At 54.9% G+C, this 18,680-nt stretch overlaps 1 protein-coding gene across 1 annotated transcript in view; it reads left to right on the forward strand.

Annotated features, from left to right (window-relative positions):
- LOC130191244 (CSC1-like protein 2) overlaps positions 1-18,607 on the forward strand; it is a 34,612-nt gene extending 16,005 nt beyond the window's left edge. Inside the window, 8 exon segments of the mRNA XM_056410908.1 lie at positions 6,313-6,399; positions 6,487-6,552; positions 7,264-7,426; positions 14,724-14,829; positions 14,895-15,062; positions 15,144-15,259; positions 15,342-15,424; positions 15,692-18,607. Of these exon segments, the coding sequence (XP_056266883.1) occupies positions 6,313-6,399; positions 6,487-6,552; positions 7,264-7,426; positions 14,724-14,829; positions 14,895-15,062; positions 15,144-15,259; positions 15,342-15,424; positions 15,692-15,908 (1,006 nt within the window). The 3' untranslated portion in view covers positions 15,909-18,607.
- Positions 18,608-18,680: the final 73 nt, after the last annotated feature.

Raw genomic sequence — 18,680 nt, forward strand, 5'->3', positions numbered from 1 at the left:
TGGAGTTGACCCTGACCTCTGTCTAGTGACCTATATAGACCCCTGGACTTCTGTCTAGTGACCTTGGTTGACCCTGACCTCTGTCCTGGTGACCTTGTGTTGACCCTGACCTCTGTCTAGTGACCTTGGAGTTGACCCTGGCCTCTGTCAGTGACCTTGTGTTGACCTGACCTGTCTAGTGACCTTGAGTTGTGACCTGACCTCTGTCTGAGTGACGGAGTTATTACAATATCATCTGGTGACCTTGAGTTGACCCTGGCCTCTGTCTCGTGACCTTGAGTTGACCCTGACCTCTGTCTAGTGACCTTGCGTTGACCCTGACCTCTGTCTAGTGACCTTGTGTTGACCCTGACCTCTGTCTAGTGACCTAGTGTTGACCCTGACCTCTGTCTAGTGACCTTGAGTTGACCCTGACCTCTGTCTAGTGACCTTGTGTTGACCCTGACCTCTGTCTAGTGACCTTGAGTTGACCCTGACCTCTGTCTAGTGACCTTGCATTGACCCTGACCTCTGTCTAGTGACCTTGAGTTGACCCTGACCTCTGTCTAGTGACCTTGAGTTGACCCTGACCTCTGTCTAGTGACCTTGTTGACCCTGACCTCTGTCTAGTGACCTTGACCCTGACCGACCCTGACCTCTGTCTAGTGACCTTGTGTTGACCCCTGACCTCTGTCTAGTGACCCTTGTTGACCCTGACCTCTGTCTACACCCATTGACCTGACCTCTGTCTAGTGACCTTGTGTTGACCCGACCCCGTCCAGGCGACCTCTGACCCTGACCTTGTGTTGACTGCCTCATCAGTGACCTTGCGTTGACCTTGACCTCTGTCCTGGTGACCTTGTGTGACCCTGACCTCTGTCTAGTGACCTTGAGTTGGCCTGACCTCTGTCTAGTGACCTTCGTTGACCCTGACCTCTGTCTTGACCCCTGCCTCAGTGACCAAAGCGACCCCCGGACCTGTCCAGTGACCCAGCATTGACCGACCCCGCTTTCCTCTAGTGACCTTGATGACCCTGACCTCTGTCTGCTAATGACCTTGTGACCCTGACCTCTGTCTAGTTGACCCTGACCTCATCTAGTGACCCAGGTTGACCCTGACTCCTGTCTAGTGACCTTGAGTTGACCCCGCCCTGACCTCTGTCTAGTGACCTTACGTTGACCCTGACCTCTGTCTAGTGACCTTGTGTTGACCCTGACCTCTGTCTAGTGACCTTGGTTGACCCTGTCCATTGAAGCCTGCTGTTGACTGACCTCTGTCTAGTATTTAGCCAAGGTTGACCCCAGCTCTGTCTAGTGACCTTGGGTGCCACCTCTGTCTAGTGACCTTGCGTTGACCTTGACCTCTGTCTAGTGACCTTGCATTGGCCTGACCTCTGTCTAGTGACCTTGTTGACCCTAATCTAGTAACATTGACCCTGACCTCTCTAATGTGTATGTTGACCTCATCTAGTGACGTACCTGTTGACCCTGAAACTCTGTCTAGTGACCCAGGTTGTTGACCTCTGTCTAGTGACCTTGTATTGACTGACTTCTGTCTAGTGACCTTGCATTGACCCTGACCTCTGTCTAGTGACCTTGAGTTGACCCTGACCTCTGTCTAGTGACCTTGTGTTGACCCCTGACCTCATCTAGTAGCCTTGAGGTTGGCCCAACCTGTCTAGTGACCTAGTGTTGACCATGACCTCTGTCTAGTGACCTTGCATTGACCCTGACCTCTGTCTAGTGACCTTGAGTTGACCTCTGTCTCAAGCCTTGAGTTGACCTGACCTCTGTCCTGATGACCTTGTGACTAGCCCTGTCTAGTGACCTTGTGTTGACCCTGACCTCTGTCTAGTGACCTTTGTTGACCCTGACCTCTGTCTCGTGACCTTGAGTTGACCCTGACCTCTGTCTAGTGACCTTGCATTGACCCTGACCTCTGTCTAGTGACCTTGTGTTGACCCCTGACCTCTGTCTAATGACTGGCCGTTGGCCCCTGACCTCTGTCTAGTGACCTTGCATTGACCCTGACCTCTGTCTAGTAGCCTCCCTGACCTCTGTCTAGTGACCTTGACCCTGACCTCTGTCTAGTGACCTTGTGTTGACCCTGACAGCAGGTTATTTCTGACCTCTGTCTGGGCATGAGTTGACCTAGCCTCATCTAGTATTTGGATTGACTGACCTCTGTCTGTTGACCCTGACCTCTGTCCCTTGAGTGATGACCTTGTGTTGACCCTGACCTCTGTCTAGTGACCTTGTGACCCTGACCTCTGTCTAGTGACCTTACATTGACCTGACCTCTGTCTAGTGACCTTGTTGACCCGGCTTCTATCTAGTGACCTTACGTATTTAAGCCTCTGTCAAGTGACCTTGAGTTAAGCCCTGACCTCAATATCTAGTGACCTTGTGTTAGCCTGACCTCTATCTGACCTTGCGGCAGCTTAGCCTCTGTCCGTGACCTTGAGTTGACCCTGACCTCTGTCTAGTGACCTTGAGTTGACCCTGACTGTCTAGTGACCTAGTGTTGACCCTGACCTCTGTCTAGTGACCTTGAGTTGACCCTGACCTCTGTCTAGTGACCTTGAGTTGACCCTGACCTCTGTCTAGTGACCTTGTGTTGACCCTGACCTCTGTCTAGTGACCTAGTGTTGACCCTGACCTCTGTCTGTCTAGTGACCTTGCTGACCTCTGTCTAGTGACCTAGCGTTGACCCTGACCTCTGTCTAGTGACCTTGCATTGACCCTGACCTCTGTCTAGTGACCTAGTGTTGACCCTGACCTCTGTCTAGTGACCTTGCATTGACCCTGACCTCTGTCTAGTGACCTTGAGTTGACCCTGACCTCTGTCTAGTGACCTTGCATTGACCCTGACCTCTGTCTAGTGACCTTGAGTTGACCCTGACCTCTGTCTAGTGACCTTGTGTGTTGACCCTGACCTCAGTGACCTTGTTGACCCTGACCTCTGTCTAGTGACCTTGTTTTGACCCTGGCCTCTGTCTAGTGACCTTGAGTTGACCCTGACTTCTGTCTAGTGACCTTGAGTTGACCCTGACTTCTGTCTAGTGACCTTGAGTTGACCCTGACCTCTGTCTAGTGACCTGACCCTAGCCTCTGTCGTTGACCCTGACCTCTGTCTAGTGACCTTACGTTGACCCTGACCTCTGTCTAGTGACCTTGCGTTGAAGCCCGACCTCTAGTGACCTTGCATTGACCCTGACCTCTGTCTAGTGACCTTGTGTTGACCCTGACCTCTGTCTAGTGACCTTGAGTTGACCCTGACCTCTGTCTAGTGACCTTGTGTTGACCCTGACCTCTGTCTAGTGACCTTGTGTTGACCCTGACCTCTGTCTAGTGACCTTGACCTCTGTCTAGTGACCTTGTGTTGACCCTGACTCCTGTCTAGTGACTAGTGTTGACCCCTGACCTCATCGTGACCTTGCATTGACCCTGACCTCTGTCTAGTGACTTGATGTTGACCCTGACCTCTGACTGGTGACCTTGCATTGACACTAACCTCTGTCTAGTGACCTAGTGTTGACCCTGACCTCTGACTAGTGACCTGGCATTGACTGACCTCTGTCTAGTGACCTTGTTGACCCCTGACCTCTGTCTAGTGACCTTGTGTTGACCCCTGACGCTTGAGTTGACCCTGACCTCTGTCTAGTGACCTTGAGGTTAGCCCTGACCTCTGTCTGAGTGACCTTGGAGGTTGGCCCTGACCTCTATCTAGTGACCTTGCGTTGACCCTGCCCCTCTGTCTAGTGACCTTGCGTTGGCCCTGGCCTCTGTCCTAGCTGACCTAGTGTTGACCCTGAGCCTCTGTCTAGTGACCTTGTGTTGAGCCCTGACCTCTGTCTAAGTGACCTTGAGTGTTGACCCTGACCTCTGTCCTAGTGACCTTACGTTGGCCCTGACCTCTGTCTAGTGACCTGAGTTGACCTGACCTCTTGTCTGGTGACCTTGAGTTGAAGCCTGAGCCTCTGTCTGGTGACCTTGCATTGACCCTGACCTCTGTCTAGTGACCTTGGATGTTGACCCTGACCTCTGTCTAGTGACCTTGCGTTGACCCACAGCCTCTGTCTATAAAGTGACCTTGAACGACCCTGACTTCTGTCTAAGTGACACTTCGCGTTGACCCTGACCTCTGTCTAGTGACCTTGTGTTGACCCTGACCTCTGTCTAGTGACCCCATTGACCCCTGACCTCTGTCTAGTGACCTTGAGTTGACCCTGACCTCCTGTCTCCCTGACCTCTGTCTAGCTGACCGTGTTGACCCTGACCTCGACCTTGCTCTGTCTAGTGACCTTGTGTTGACCCTGACCTCTGTCTAGTGACCCTTGTGTTGACCCTGCAACCTCTGTCTAGTGAAGTTGACCTGACCTCTGTCTAGTGATAGCAAGGTTGACCCTGACCTCTGTCTAGTGACAGTTGACCCCTGACACTCTGTCTAATGACCTGACCTTGAGTTGACCTGACCTCCTGTCCTAGTAGCGTTGAGTTGACCCTGACCTCTGTCTAGTGACCTAGTGTTGACCATGACCTCTGTCTAGTGACCTTGCATTGACCCTGACCTCTGTCTAGTGACCTTGAGTTGTACAGCTTCTGTCTAGTGACCTTTGTTGACCCTGACCTCATCCTAAGTGACCTTGAGTTGACCTGACCTCTGTCTAGTGACCCCCTTGCGGCCAGACCTGACCTCCTGTCTAGTGACTAACATTGACCCACAGCCTCTGTCTAGTGACCTTGCATTGACCCTGACCTCCTGTCCTAGTGACCTTGACCGTTGACCCTGACCTCTGTCCTAGTGACCTAGTGTTGACCACGGCCTCTGTCTAGTGACCTTGCAGTGACCTGACCTCTATCTGATGACCTTGCATTGACCCTGACCTCCTGTCTAGTGACCTTGTGAGCCCTGACCTCTGTCTCCCCTGACCTCTGTCTAGTGACCTTACGTGTTGACCCTGACCTCTATCTAGTGACCTTTGACCCTGACCTCACCATGTCTAGTGACCCCTTGCGTTGACCCTGACCTCTGTCTAGTGACCTTGAGTTGACCCTGACCTCTGTCTAAGTGACCTTGTTGACCCTGACCTCTGTCTAAGTGACCTTTGAGTTGACCCCTGACCCTCTGTCCTCAAGTGACCTTGAGTTGACCCACAAGACCTCTGTCTAGTGACCTGAGAGTTGACCCTGACCTCTGTCTACGAAAAGTGACCTTGAGTTGACCCTGACCTCTGTCTGAGTGACCTTTATGTTGATTGACCTCTGTCTAGTGACCTTGCCTGACCTCTGTCTAGTGACCTGACCCTGACACTCTGTCTCAGTGACTGACTACCTCGTGACCTCCTCTGTCTAGTGACCTTGCATTGACCCTGACTTCTGTCTAGTGACCTTGAGTTGACCCTGACCTCTGTCTAGTGACCTAGGTAGTGGCCCCTGACCTCTGTCTAGTGACCTTGGAGTTGACCCTGACCTCTGTCTAGTAGCCTTGTGTTGACTGACCTCTGTCCTAGTGACCTTGAGTGACCCTGACTTTTCTCTGTCTAGTGACCTGTTGACCCTGACCTCTGTCTGAAGTGACCTAGTGTTGACCGACCTCTGTCTAAGTGACCTTGAGTTGACCCTGACCTCTGTCTAGTGACCTTGAGATTGACCCTGACCTCTGTCTAGTGACCCTTGCGTTGACCCCTCTGTCTAGTGACCTTGTGTTGACCCCTAGCCTCTGTCTAGTGACCTTGAGTTGACCCTGACCTCTGTCTAGTGACCTTGAGTTGACCCTGACCTCTGTCTCGTGACCTTGAGTTGACCCTGACCTCTGTCTAGTGACCTTGCATTGACCCTGACTTCTGTCTAGTGACGCCGTTGACCCTGACCTCTGTCTAGTAGCCTGAGTGTTGACCCTGACCTCTGTCTAGTGACCTTGAGTTCTGACCTCTGTCTAGTGACCTTGTGTTGACCCTGACCTGTGCCTCCTCTGAGTCCGTGACCTAGTGACCCTTGAGCCTGACTCTAGTGACCTGACCCTGACCTCTGTCTAGTGACAGTTGACCCTGACCTCTGTCTAGTGACCTTGCCCTGACCTCTAGTGACCTTGCAGTTGACCCCCTGACCTCTGTCTAGTGTGGATGTTGACCCTGACCTCTGTCTGAGTGACGTGTTGACCCTGACCTCTGCATCAAGTGACCTTGCTGACCTCTGTCTAGTGACCTTGAGTTGACCCTGACCTCTGTCTAGTGACGTTGAGTTGACCCATGACCTCTGTCTAGTGACCTTGCGTTGACCCTGCCCCTCTGTCTAGTGACCTTGCGTTGACCTTGACCTCTGTGTCTCCAGGTCTGGAGAGAACCGGACCACGATGCATAAGTGTTACACGTTCCTGATCTTCATGGTTCTGCTGCTGCCGTCTCTTGGACTCAGCAGGTAATACAAACCGCTCGCTGTAGAGAGTCTGAAGGTGACCTCGGCGTTTTGACCTCTGACCTCCTCACTGAATGATCTGTTTTCCAGTCTGGATGTTTTCTTCCGCTGGCTCTTCGATAAGAAGTTCCTGGACGATGTCACGGTCAGATTTGAGTGAGTCCAGATGTTAAACTTTAATATGTATTAAAACAAGGAGTTTTATTCTGAAGCTGAGCCAGAGACGCCGCCGTGTCCCCTTCAGGTGCGTCTTCCTGCCGGATAGCAGGCGTTCGCCTTGAACTACGTCATCGCCTCGGCGTTCATCGGGAACGCCATGTGACCTACTGAGTGATCCTTGTGACTGACTGCTCGCCACCTCTGATCCGCCCTTGGCCTGGCCCGCTCGGCCGCGAGCCGCCCGCTCAGCGTCAAGAGGTGCAGACTAGAGGGGCGACTAGACCTGGGGAGGACTCTAGGGCGTTGAGTTGACCCATGACCTCTGTCTAGTGACCTTGCGTTGACCCTGCCCCTCTGTCTAGTGACCTTGCGTTGACCTTGACCTCTGTGTCTCCAGGTCTGGAGAGAACCGGACCACGATGCATAAGTGTTACACGTTCCTGATCTTCATGGTTCTGCTGCTGCCGTCTCTTGGACTCAGCAGGTAATACAAACCGCTCGCTGTGAGAGTCCCTGAGTGACCTCTGACGTTTGACCTCTGACCTCCTCACTGAATGATCTGTTTTCCAGTCTGGATGTTTTCTTCCTTGATGATGAAGTTCCTAGACGGTCAGATTTGAGTGAGTCCAGATGTTAAACTTTAATATGTATTAAAACAAGGAGTTTTATTCTGAAGCTGAGCCAGAGACGCCGCCGTGTCCCCTTCAGGTGCGTCTTCCTGCCGGACAACGGAGCGTTCTTCGTGAACTACGTCATCGCCTCGGCGTTCATCGGGAACGCCATGGACCTGCTGAGGATCCCCGGACTGCTCATGTACATGATCCGCCTCTGCCTGGCCCGCTCGGCCGCAGACTGAGCCGACGTCAGAAGGGTGAGGACTGAAGGGGCGACTAGAGGGACTAGAGGAGGACTTGAGGCGGAGTAGAGGGACTAGAGGGAAGAGCGACTAGAGGGAGGACTAGAGGAGCGACTAGAGGACTAGAGGACGACTAGAGGACGACTAGAGGACTAGAGGAGGGACTTGAGGACGGAGTAGAGGACGGAGTAGAGGACGACTAGAGGAGGGACTAGAGGACGACTAGAGGACTAGAGGACGACTAGAGGACGGAGTAGAGGGGCGGAGTAGAGGGGTGAGAGGAGGGACTGAGGGAGAGACTAGAGGACGGACTGGGGGAGGACTGAGGGGACTAGAGGAGGGACTGAAGGGCGACGCTTGAGGGGGCGACTAGAGGAGGACTAGAGGGGGCGACTAGGACGACAGGAGGGACTGAAGGGCGACTAGAGGACTGAGAGGACTGAAGGGACTAGGGACAGGGAGGACTGAGGAGGACTAGAGGGAGGGCCGGAGTGAGGGTAGAGGGCGACTAGAGGAGGGACTGAGGGACGACTAGGGGCGACTAGAGGAGGACTAGAGGAGGACTGGGGGCGACTAGAGGGACGATGAGAGGAGGGACTGAGGGGCGACTAGAGGGGCGACTGAAGGGCGACTAGAGGAGGAGGGACTGAAGGCGACTAGAGGACTGACTAGAGGACGGACAGAGGAGGGCGACTGAGGGCGACTAGAGGGGACTAGAGGAGGGACTAGAGGGACTAGAGGACGACTAGAGGAGGGGAGGGACTAGAGGGCGACTAGGGGACTAGAGGGAGGACTAGAGGGGACTGAAACGTGGGAGGGACTAGAGGACTGGGGGCAGACTGAAGGCGACTGGGGGACTGGAGGGCCTGAAGGCGAGGCGACTAGAGGGCCGGAGGACGGAGGGAGGGGCGACTAGAGAACGACTAGAGGAGGGACTAGAGGACGACTAGAGGACGGAGTAGAGGACGACTAGAGGACGGACTTGAGGACGACTGGGGCGGAAGGGCGACTAGAGGGCGACTAGAGGGGCGACTAGAAGGGCGAGGAGGACTAGAGGAGGAGAGGGGCGACTAGGGCGACTGGGGGAGGACTAGAGGACGACTAGAGGGACTAGAGGAGGACTGGGGGACGAGAAGGGCCGACTAGAGGGGACTGAGGAGGACTAGAGGGACGGAGGAGGACTAAGGGCGGAGGAGGACTGAGGGGCGACTGGAGGACTAGAGGAGGACTAGAGGGCTAGAGGGACTGGGGCTAGAGGAGGGCGACTAGAGGGCGACTGGGGCGGACAGAGGAGGGACTAGGCTGGAGGACTGAAGGGCGACTAGAGGACTAGAGAGGGACTGAGGGAGGACTAGAGTAGAGGGCGACTAGAGGGGAGCCCTAGAGGGAGGGACTAGAGGAGGACTGAGGAGAGGAGGACTGAGGGCGACTAGAGGGGGACTAAGAGGACTGGGGAGCGACTAGAGGGGGACTAGGCGGACAGAGGAGGGGGGGCTGAGGGGACTAGAGCGACTGGAGACGACTAGAGGACGACTAGAGGACGGAGTAGAGGACGACTAGAGGACGACTAGAGGACGGACTTGAGGGGCGACTAGGGAGGCCTGGGACTAGAGGAGGACTGGGAGGGACTGAGGGCGACTAGAGGAGGGACAGAGCTAGAGGAGGACTAGAGGAGAGGAGGACTAGAGGGACTAGAGAACTAGAGGAGGAGGACAGAGGGCCGGTGAGGGACTAGAGGAGGGACTAGAGGACGACTAGAGGAGGGACTGAGAGGCGACTAGAGGGAGGACTGGAGGAGGACTAGAGGGGCGACTGAGAGGAGGACTAGAGGAGGGACTAGAGGACAGAGTAGAGGAGGGAGTAGAGGAGGGAGGAGGGACTAGAGGAGGGACTAGAGGACGACTGGAGGACTAGAGGAGGGACTAGAGGAAGACTAGAGGAGGGACTAGAGGACGACTAGAGGAGGGACTAGAGGAGAGACTAGAGGAGGGACTAGAGGAGGACTAGAGGAGGGACTAGAGGAGGGACTAGAGGACGACTGGAGGAGGGACTAGAGGACGACTAGAGGAGGGACTAGAGGAGAGACTAGAGGACGACTAGAGGACTAGAGGAGGGACTAGAGGAGGGACTAGAGGAGGGACTAGAGGACGACTAGAGGAAGGACTAGAGGAGGGACTAGAGGAGGGACTAGAGGAGGGACTAGAGGACGACTAGAGGAGGGACTAGAGGAGGGACTAGAGGACGACTAGAGGAGGGACTAGAGGAGGGACTAGAGGACGACTAGAGGACGACTAGAGGACTGGGGAGGACTAGAGGGGAGGGACTGGGGGCGACTGAATGAGAGAGGAGGGACTAGAGGGACTGAGGAGGACTAGAGTGAGGACTAGAGGAGAGACTAGAGGACGACTAGAGGAGGACTAGAGGAGGGACTAGAGGAGGACCTGGGACTGAGGAGGAGGGGAGGACTAGAGGACTAGAGGACTAGAGGAGAGACTAGAGGAGGACTAGAGGACTAGAGGAGGACTGAGAGGGACTAGAGGAGGAGGGCGACTAGAGAGGAGACTGAGGCGACTAGAGGGGCGACTGAGAGGGACGACTAGAGGACTAGAGGAGAGGGACTGAGGGGGCGACTAGGAGGGACTGGGGAGGACTAGAGAGGACTAGGGGACTAGAGGAGGACTAGAGGAGGGACTAGATGAGAGAGGAGGGACTAGAGGACGACTAGAGGGACTGGGGACGGAGAGGAGGACTAGAGAGGACTAGAGGACTAGAGGAGGACTGACTGAGGGACGGGGAGGACTAGAGGAGGACTAGAGACTGGGGCGACTAGAAGGGCGACTAGGGAGGGACTAGAGGACGACTAGAGGAGGGACTAGAGGAGACTAGAGGAGGACTAGAGGAGGACTAGAGGAGGGACTAGAGGAGGGAGGAGGACTAGGGAGGAGGACTGAGGAGGACTAGAGGAGGGACTAGAGGAAGACTAGAGGAGTGGGCGACTAGAGGGGCTGGAGGAGGAGGGAGGGACTAGAGGGCGACTAGGGCGACTGAGGAGGGACTAGAGGAGGGACTAGAGGACGACTAGAGGAGGGACTAGAGGACGACTAGAGGAGAGACTAGAGGACGACTGGAGGACTAGAGGACTGAGGAGGACTGAGAGGACTGGGGAGGACTAGAGGAGGACTAGAGGGGACTGAGGAGGGACTGAGGGGACGACTAGAGGAGGGACTAGAGGACGACTGGAGGGCTAGAGGAGGGACTAGAGGAGGGACTAGAGGACGACTAGAGGAGGGACTAGAGGACTGGGGCGAGTGAGGAGGACCAGAGGGGGACTAGAGGAGAGGACTGGAGGAGAGGGAGGCCAGAGGAGGACTAGAGGACAGAGGAGAGGACTAGAGGAGGGACTGGAGTAGAGGAGGGACAGAGGAGGACTGGAGGACTGAGGGGCGACTAGAGGAGGACTAGAGGAGGGACTGGAGGGACTAGAGGAGGACCAGGAGGACCAGAGGGCGACTAGAGGGAGGACTAGAGGAGGGACCAGAGGGACTGAGGAGGACTAGAGGACTGAGGAGGGAGGGAGTAGAGGAGGACCAGACAGGACTAGGGAGGGACTAGAGGGAGGACTGAGAGGAGGACTAGAGGACGGAGGACGACTAGAGGAAGGACTAGAGGAGGGACTAGAGGAGGGACTAGAGGAGGGACTAGAGGACGACTAGAGGAGGGACTAGAGGACGACTGGAGGACTAGAGGACTAGAGGACGACTAGAGGACGACTAGAGGAGGGACTAGAGGAGAGACTAGAGGACGACTAGAGGAGGGACTAGAGGATGGACTAGAGGACTAGAGGAGAGACTAGAGGACGACTAGAGGAGGGACTAGAGGAGAGACTAGAGGACGACTAGAGGACTAGAGGAGGGACTAGAGGAGGACTAGAGGACGACTAGAGGAGGGACTAGAGGAGGGACTAGAGGACTAGAGGAGGACTAGAGGAGGGACTAGAGGACGACTAGAGGAGGGACTAGAGGAGAGACTAGAGAGGGACTAGAGGAGGACTAGAGGAGGACTATACTAGAGGAGGGACTAGAGGGACCTACTAGGACTGAGGAGGGACTAGAGAGGAGGACTAGAGGAGGACTAGAGGAGGACCAGAGGCGACTGGAGGGACTAGAGGAGGACTCAGAGGAGGACTAGAGGAGGACCAGAGGAGGACTGAGGGGACTAGAGAGGAGGGACTAGAGGAGGGACTAGAGGACAACTAGAGGAGGGACTAGAGGACGACTGGAGGAGGGACTAGAGGACGACTAGAGGAGGGACTAGAGGGACTGGAGGGAGGAGGACTGAGAGGACTAGAGAGGGACTAGAGGAGGACTAGAGGAGGACTAGAGGAGAGACTAGAGGACGGACTAGAGGAGAGACTAGGAGGACCACCAGAGGAGGGACTGGAGGGCCGACTAGAGGAGGGACCAGAGGGACTGGGGAGAGACTAGAGGAGGGACTAGAGGACTAGAGGAGAGACTAGAGGACGACTAGAGGAGGGACTAGAGGAGAGACTAGAGAGGGACTAGAGGACTGGGAGGGAGACTAGAGGAGGACCTAGAGGACTGAGAGGACTAGAGGAGGACTAGAGGGAGACTGAGGGACGACAGAGGAGGACTGGACTAGAGGAGGACCAGGAGGAGGACTGGAGGGACTAGAGGACCAGAGGAGGACCAGAGGAGGACCAGAGGGGGACTAGAGGGAGGGACTAGAGGGACGACCAGAGGAGAGACTAGAGCGGGACTAGAGGAGGACTAGAGGAGGGACCAGAGGACTAGAGGGAGGACAGAGGACTGAGGACTAGAGGAGAGACTAGAGGACGACTAGAGGAGAGACTAGAGGAGAGACTAGAGGACTAGAGGAGGGACTAGAGGAGAGACTAGAGGAGGGACTAGAGGAGGGACTAGAGGACGACTGGAGGGCTAGAGGAGGGACTAGAGGAAGACTAGAGGACGACTAGAGGAGGACCAGAGGACCAGAGACTGGGAGACTAGAGGAGAGACTAGAGGACTAGAGGAGGGACTAGAGGAGAGACTAGAGGAGGGACTAGAGGACGACTAGAGGAGGGACTAGAGGACGACTAGAGGAGGGACTAGAGGACTAGAGGAGGGACTAGAGGACTAGAGGACTGGAGGACGACTAGAGGAGAGACTAGAGGACTAGAGGAGGACTAGAGGACGACTAGAGGACGACTAGAGGAGGGACTAGAGGACCACTGAGGGAGAGGAGGACCAGAGGAGGACTAGGGAGGGGACTGAGGACTAGAGAGACCAGAGGAGGACCAGAGGACCACTAGAGGAGGGACTAGAGGACGACTAGAGGACTAGAGGAGGGACTAGAGGACGACTAGAGGACGGAGTAGAGGACGACTAGAGGACGACTAGAGGAGGGACTAGAGGACGACTAGAGGACTAGAGGAGGGACTAGAGGACGACTAGAGGACGACTAGAGGACTAGAGGACGACTAGAGACTGAGGAGGAGAGGAGGGCCAGGGAGGAGGACCAGAGGAGGACTAGAGGACCACTAGGGACCCTGGAGGGACTAGAGGAGGGACTAGAGGACGACTAGAGGACGGAGTAGAGGACGGACTTGAGGACGGAGTAGAGGACGACTAGAGGACGACTAGAGGACGGAGTAGAGGAGGGACTAGAGGACGACTAGAGGACTAGAGGAGGGACTAGAGGACGGAGTAGAGGACGACTAGAGGACGACTAGAGGAGGGACTAGAGGACGACTAGAGGACGGAGTAGAGGAGGGACTAGAGGACGACTAGAGGAAGGACTAGAGGAGGGACTAGAGGACGACTAGAGGACCGACTGGGACCAGAGGAGGACTAGAGGAAGACCAGAGGAGGGACTAGAGGAGGCGAGGGAGGAGGGACTAGAGGAAGACTAGAGGAGGGACTAGAGGACGACTAGAGGACGGACTAGATGAGAGACTAGAGGAGGGACTAGAGGACTAGAGGAGAGACTAGAGGAGACTAGAGGACTAGAGGAGGGACTAGAGGACGACTAGAGGACTAGAGGACGGACTAGATGAGAGAGGAGGGACTAGAGGACTAGAGGAGAGACTAGAGGACGACTAGAGGAGGGACTAGAGGACGACTAGAGGAGGACTAGAGTGAGGACTAGAGGACGACTAGAGGACAACTAGAGGAGGGACTAGAGGAGAGACTAGAGGACTAGAGGAGGGACTAGAGGACAACTAGAGGAGGGACTAGAGGACTATAGGAGGGACTTGAGGACGGAGTACAGGACTGAGGGACTGAGGAGAGGAACTGAGGAGGACTAGAGGAGGACCCAGAGGAGACTAGAGGACCCACCAGAGGAGAGACTAGAGGAGACAGGAGGAGACCAGAGGATGACTGGAGAGGACCAGGAGGACTGGAGGACGACTAGAGGAGAGACTAGAGGACGGACTAGAGGAGGGACTAGAGGAGAGACTAGAGGAGGGACTAGAGGAGAGACTAGAGGACTAGAGGAGGGACTAGAGGACGACTAGAGGACGACTAGAGGAGGGACTAGAGGACGACTAGAGGAGAGACTAGAGGACGACTAGAGGAGAGACTAGAGGACTAGAGGAGGGACTAGAGGACGACTAGAGGACAACTAGAGGAGGGACTAGAGGAGAGACTAGAGGACTAGAGGAGGGACTAGAGGAGAGACTAGAGGACGACTAGAGGAGGGACTAGAGGACGACTAGTGGAGGGACTAGAGGACTGGAGGACGACTAGAGGAGAGACTAGAGGACGACTAGAGGACGACTAGAAGACGACTAGAGGAGGGACTAGAGGAGAGACGAGGAGAGACTAGAGGACGACTAGAGGAGGAGAGGAGGGGACCTGGGAGGACGAGGAGAGACTAGAGGAGGGACTAGAGGACTAGAGGAGGGACTAGAGGACTATAGGAGGACTAGAGGAGGGACTAGAGGAGGACTAGAGTGAGGACTAGAGGAGGGACTAGAGGAGGGACTAGAGGACGACTAGAGGACTAGAGGAGGGACTAGAGGATGACTAGAGGAGGGACTAGAGGAGAGACTAGAGGAGGGACTAGAGGACTGGAGGACGACTAGAGGAGGGACTAGAGGAGAGACTAGAGGACGACTAGAGGAGGGACTAGAGGAGAGACTAGAGGACGACTAGAGGACGACTAGAGGAGGGACTAGAGGACGACTAGAGGAGAGACTAGAGGACAGACTAGAGCCACCGGTCTAGAGGACTCGAGGCCAGGCCGCCCTGTGGCGCCCATGCTGTCCCCTGAGGTCGTCTCTGGTCCTCAGCACCAGGCCTACGAGTTCCAGTTCGGCGTGGCGTACGCGTGGATGATGAACGTGTTCACCGTGGTGATGGCGTACAGCATCACCTGTCCCATCATCGTGCCCTTCGGTCAGTGCTGCAGACACAGGTGAGCCGTGAGGCCGGCCGGTGCTGAGTCTGTGTCTGTCCCTCAGGCCTGATGTACATGCTGCTGAAGCACCTGGTGGACAGGTACAACATGTACTACGCCTACCTGCCCTCCAAGCTGGACAAGAAGATCCACTCGGGGGCCGTGACCCAGGTGGTGGCGGCGCCCATCCTCTGCCTCTTCTGGCTGCTCTTCTTCTCCACCGTGCGCACGGGTAAGCCCCGCCCCCTCGGGACGAGTCGGTATTCGCCAGGTGAGGGACGCTAACTCACGATAGCCGCTCGTGTACCGCTAGGTTTCGAGACGCCGACCTCCATGTTCACCCTGGTGGTCCTGATCATCACCATCGTGGTCTGTCTGTCTCACGTCTGCTTCGGACACTTCAAGTACCTCAGCGCTCACAACTACAAGGTACCAGAACCTCCTGTGACCTCTTTGACCTCTACGACCTCCAGAAACCTCACGGCACTCACTCGCTCTGCTTCTGTCTCAGATTGACACCAAGGACAACGAAGTGGACACCGTCGAGAACGGACGTCCAGTTCGTCCCTCGTCCTCCCCCATCACCAAGTCTCAGGTGAGTTGAGGGGGGACTCCTCTGGTTGTATAGAAGTCTATGCTTCATGTGTTAAAGCTAGCATCTAGCACGAATTAACCACAAATAGTCCAGCCAGTCACACTCCATGAGTCCACAGCCCTGATTGGTTGATAAGAACCAAGATGGTGACGGACAGAACTTCCACAAACCACCGAGCTAGCTGGAGCGTCTGGTGTTCCGACCTTTGACCCCTCAGTGAGGCAGCTCGAGCTCCTCTCCTGACCGTGGTTGTGTTCTTGTGTTTGGCAGCAGCAGCAGCAGCAGATGTACATCGCTCAGGTCCTCCAGGACCCGACCTCGGACGAGCCGGCCTCCGCCGCCGCCATCAGCGGCGGCGGCGGCGGCGAGGAGGACCGAGGGTCGTCCCAAGACGAGGAGCTGCTGAACGGAGGGAGCAGCATCAACGAGGCGGATTTTCAGTCAGGGGAGGACAGTCTGATCGCCAACGAGGTCCACCACTAGCCATGGTGGAGCTACAGGGAGGGGGCGGAGCTAGTTGAGGGTCCAACCCACACACAGACTGATGGTTAGCTCCTCCCACTCCCAGCTCGAAGACTTGACCTTGACCGTTGGCGCCGGGTCGCCGACCTGCACGTCTGTGGACACCTGGTGGACACCTGGTGGACATCGGACGTCCTCCACATGAAGACCTGAACACAACCTTTGATTTATTTATCTATATTTGTTTTTCTCAGGGGCGGCGGGGTTTAAATATTCGTCCCTCGGATGGGTTTCTGTTCGCACTCGTGTCTTGACTCCTGATCCCACCGCAGGCTGCCGGGACTCCACCTGTCGAGGGGTCGAAGCTGATGCTGACTCTTTCTTCGTCTAGTGGACGCTCCAAATGATCCACCAATACCCAACACTACCACCCACCACCACCGCCAACACTACCACCCACCGCCAACACCCAACACTACCACCCACCGCCAACACCCAACACTACCACCCAACACTACCACCCACCGCCAACACCCAACACTACCACCCACCAACACCCAACACTACCACCCACCGCCAACACCCAACACTACCACCCACCGCCAACACCCAACACTACCACCCACCGCCAACACCCAACACTACCACCCACCGCCAACACCAAACACCCAACGCCACCGCCAACACCCAATACTACCACCCACCGCCAACACCCAACACTACCACCCACCGCCAACACCCAACACTACCACCCACCGCCACCGCCAACACCCAACACTACCACCCACTGCCAACACCCAACGCCACCGCCAACACCCAATACTACCACCCACCGCCACCGCCACCGCCAACACCCAACGCCAACACCACCAACCACTGCCACCAACTTCACCATCCCCATTGACATTGGATGCTCCACCACCAGCTCTCGTAGCTTCACCGTCTCTTGACCTGGACGTTTATCTTTTACCTGGTGAGGGTCCGCTGCATGTCGTTAAAAGTTCCCTCTGGATCCTTTGAGGGACGTCACAGACCATAAAGGCCTCTGATCCCAGTATGGATCCATTGGGGGACTTTGGAGACCAGAGGTCCTGATCCCAGGATGGATCCATTGGGGGACTTTGGAGACCAGAGGCCTCTGATCCCAGTATGGATCCATTGGGGGACTTTGGAGACCAGAGGTCCTGATCCCAGTATGGATCCATTGGGGGACTTTGGAGACCAGATGTCCTGATCCCAGGATGGATCCATTGGGGGACTTTGAAGACCAGAGGTCCTGATCCCAGTATGGATCCATTGGGAGACTATGGAGACCAGAGGTCCTGATCTCAGCAACACGTCCTTCTCCTTTCTGTTGCACCCCAACAACCCTGAATCATTAACACCAAAACTCTTTTCATTCATGAGGACTCAATGAAGGACTTTAGGCCCTCTGACCGCAGCAGAGTCAGGTAGACGCTCCTTGTCCAGATAGCATGAAGCTATCAAGACCCTCGCGAGTGAGAGAGAGACATCACCAGTAACCACAAACATGTTTCACTTGATTCCTCTGGAGTCCAGTTCGTAGGACATGTTTAGCTTAGCTTAGCTTAGCACAGCACGAAGACAGGAAGCAAGAAGTCAGATGTTTCTTCTCTTAGAGACCAAAATATTAGCTTCTCTTCGCAGCTAGTTTCGGGTTTCCTTATCTTGGTTTGCTGTTAGCTGGTTTAGCTAACGCTTCTGTTTTCTCCTCAGAACTAAATGCTATTGTTTAGCATGCTAGCTAGTAGACACTATAAATATTTAATTTGCTGCAACACTAAGCCCCTGACTCATTGTGCTAAACTAGGCTACGGTAAGCCCTGAGTCATTGTGCTAAACCAGGCTACGGTAAGCCCTGAGTCATTGTGCTAAGCTAGGCTACGGTAAACCCTGAGTCATTGTGCTAAGCTAGGCTACGGTAAACCCTGAGTCATTGTGCTAAGCTAGGCTACGGTAAACCCTGAGTCATTGTGCTAAGCTAGGCTACGGTAAGCCCTGAGTCATTGTGCTAAGCTAGGCTAATCATGTCACCAGATGTTTTCACCGTAAAAAGTTAAATCCGGTATCTTCATCTCTTTGAGAATTCTCTCAAACTTCAGCTTCAGGACGGCGTGAAGTCTGTTTCCCACAATCCTCGTGGTGCTGGACGCCGGCTTCTGTGTGTCTCTGTGTGTGTGTGTGTGTGTGTCTCTGTGTGTGTGTGTCTGTGTGTGTGTGTCTCTGTGTGTGTGTGTCTGTGTGTGTGTGTGTGTGTGTCTGTGTGTCTCTATGTGTGTGTGTGTCTCTGTGTGTGTGTCTCTGTGTGTGTCTGTGTGTCTCTGTGTGTGTCTGTGTGTGTGTGTGTCAGCTGGACTATGAAGGCTCCGTGCTGGAGGACCTGCTACTTTGTGTGTTGTGATGTTTTTATTTTCTTGTTTACTCTTCACCTGCAGCTCAGATTTAAAGGGCCAGCGCTACGGACAAACCCTCCCCACGTCTACTGAAGCAGAACAAACAACAACAATTATAGTGATCCGCTTGTTAAACCCTGAGTCCAGAGGTCACTGAAGGGGTCAAAGGTCGAGAGCTGCTCTTTGCTTTTTTATTTTTATTTTTTACAGACGAGTGAAACGTGGAATAATGAAATGTAAATAGCTCTTTAACTTATGGTTATATTTATTTGTGTGTTCCTGATGAATAAACTGGCTTTCATCCGTCACCGCGTCCTGTGTTTATGGGCGGAGCCTCGTTAGCTCGTTAGCATGCTAGCACTGAAGAAAGAGCCTCACA

Source organism: Pseudoliparis swirei, unplaced genomic scaffold, assembly GCF_029220125.1.
Source record: "Pseudoliparis swirei isolate HS2019 ecotype Mariana Trench unplaced genomic scaffold, NWPU_hadal_v1 hadal_29, whole genome shotgun sequence".
Taxonomy (NCBI): domain Eukaryota; kingdom Metazoa; phylum Chordata; class Actinopteri; order Perciformes; family Liparidae; genus Pseudoliparis; species Pseudoliparis swirei.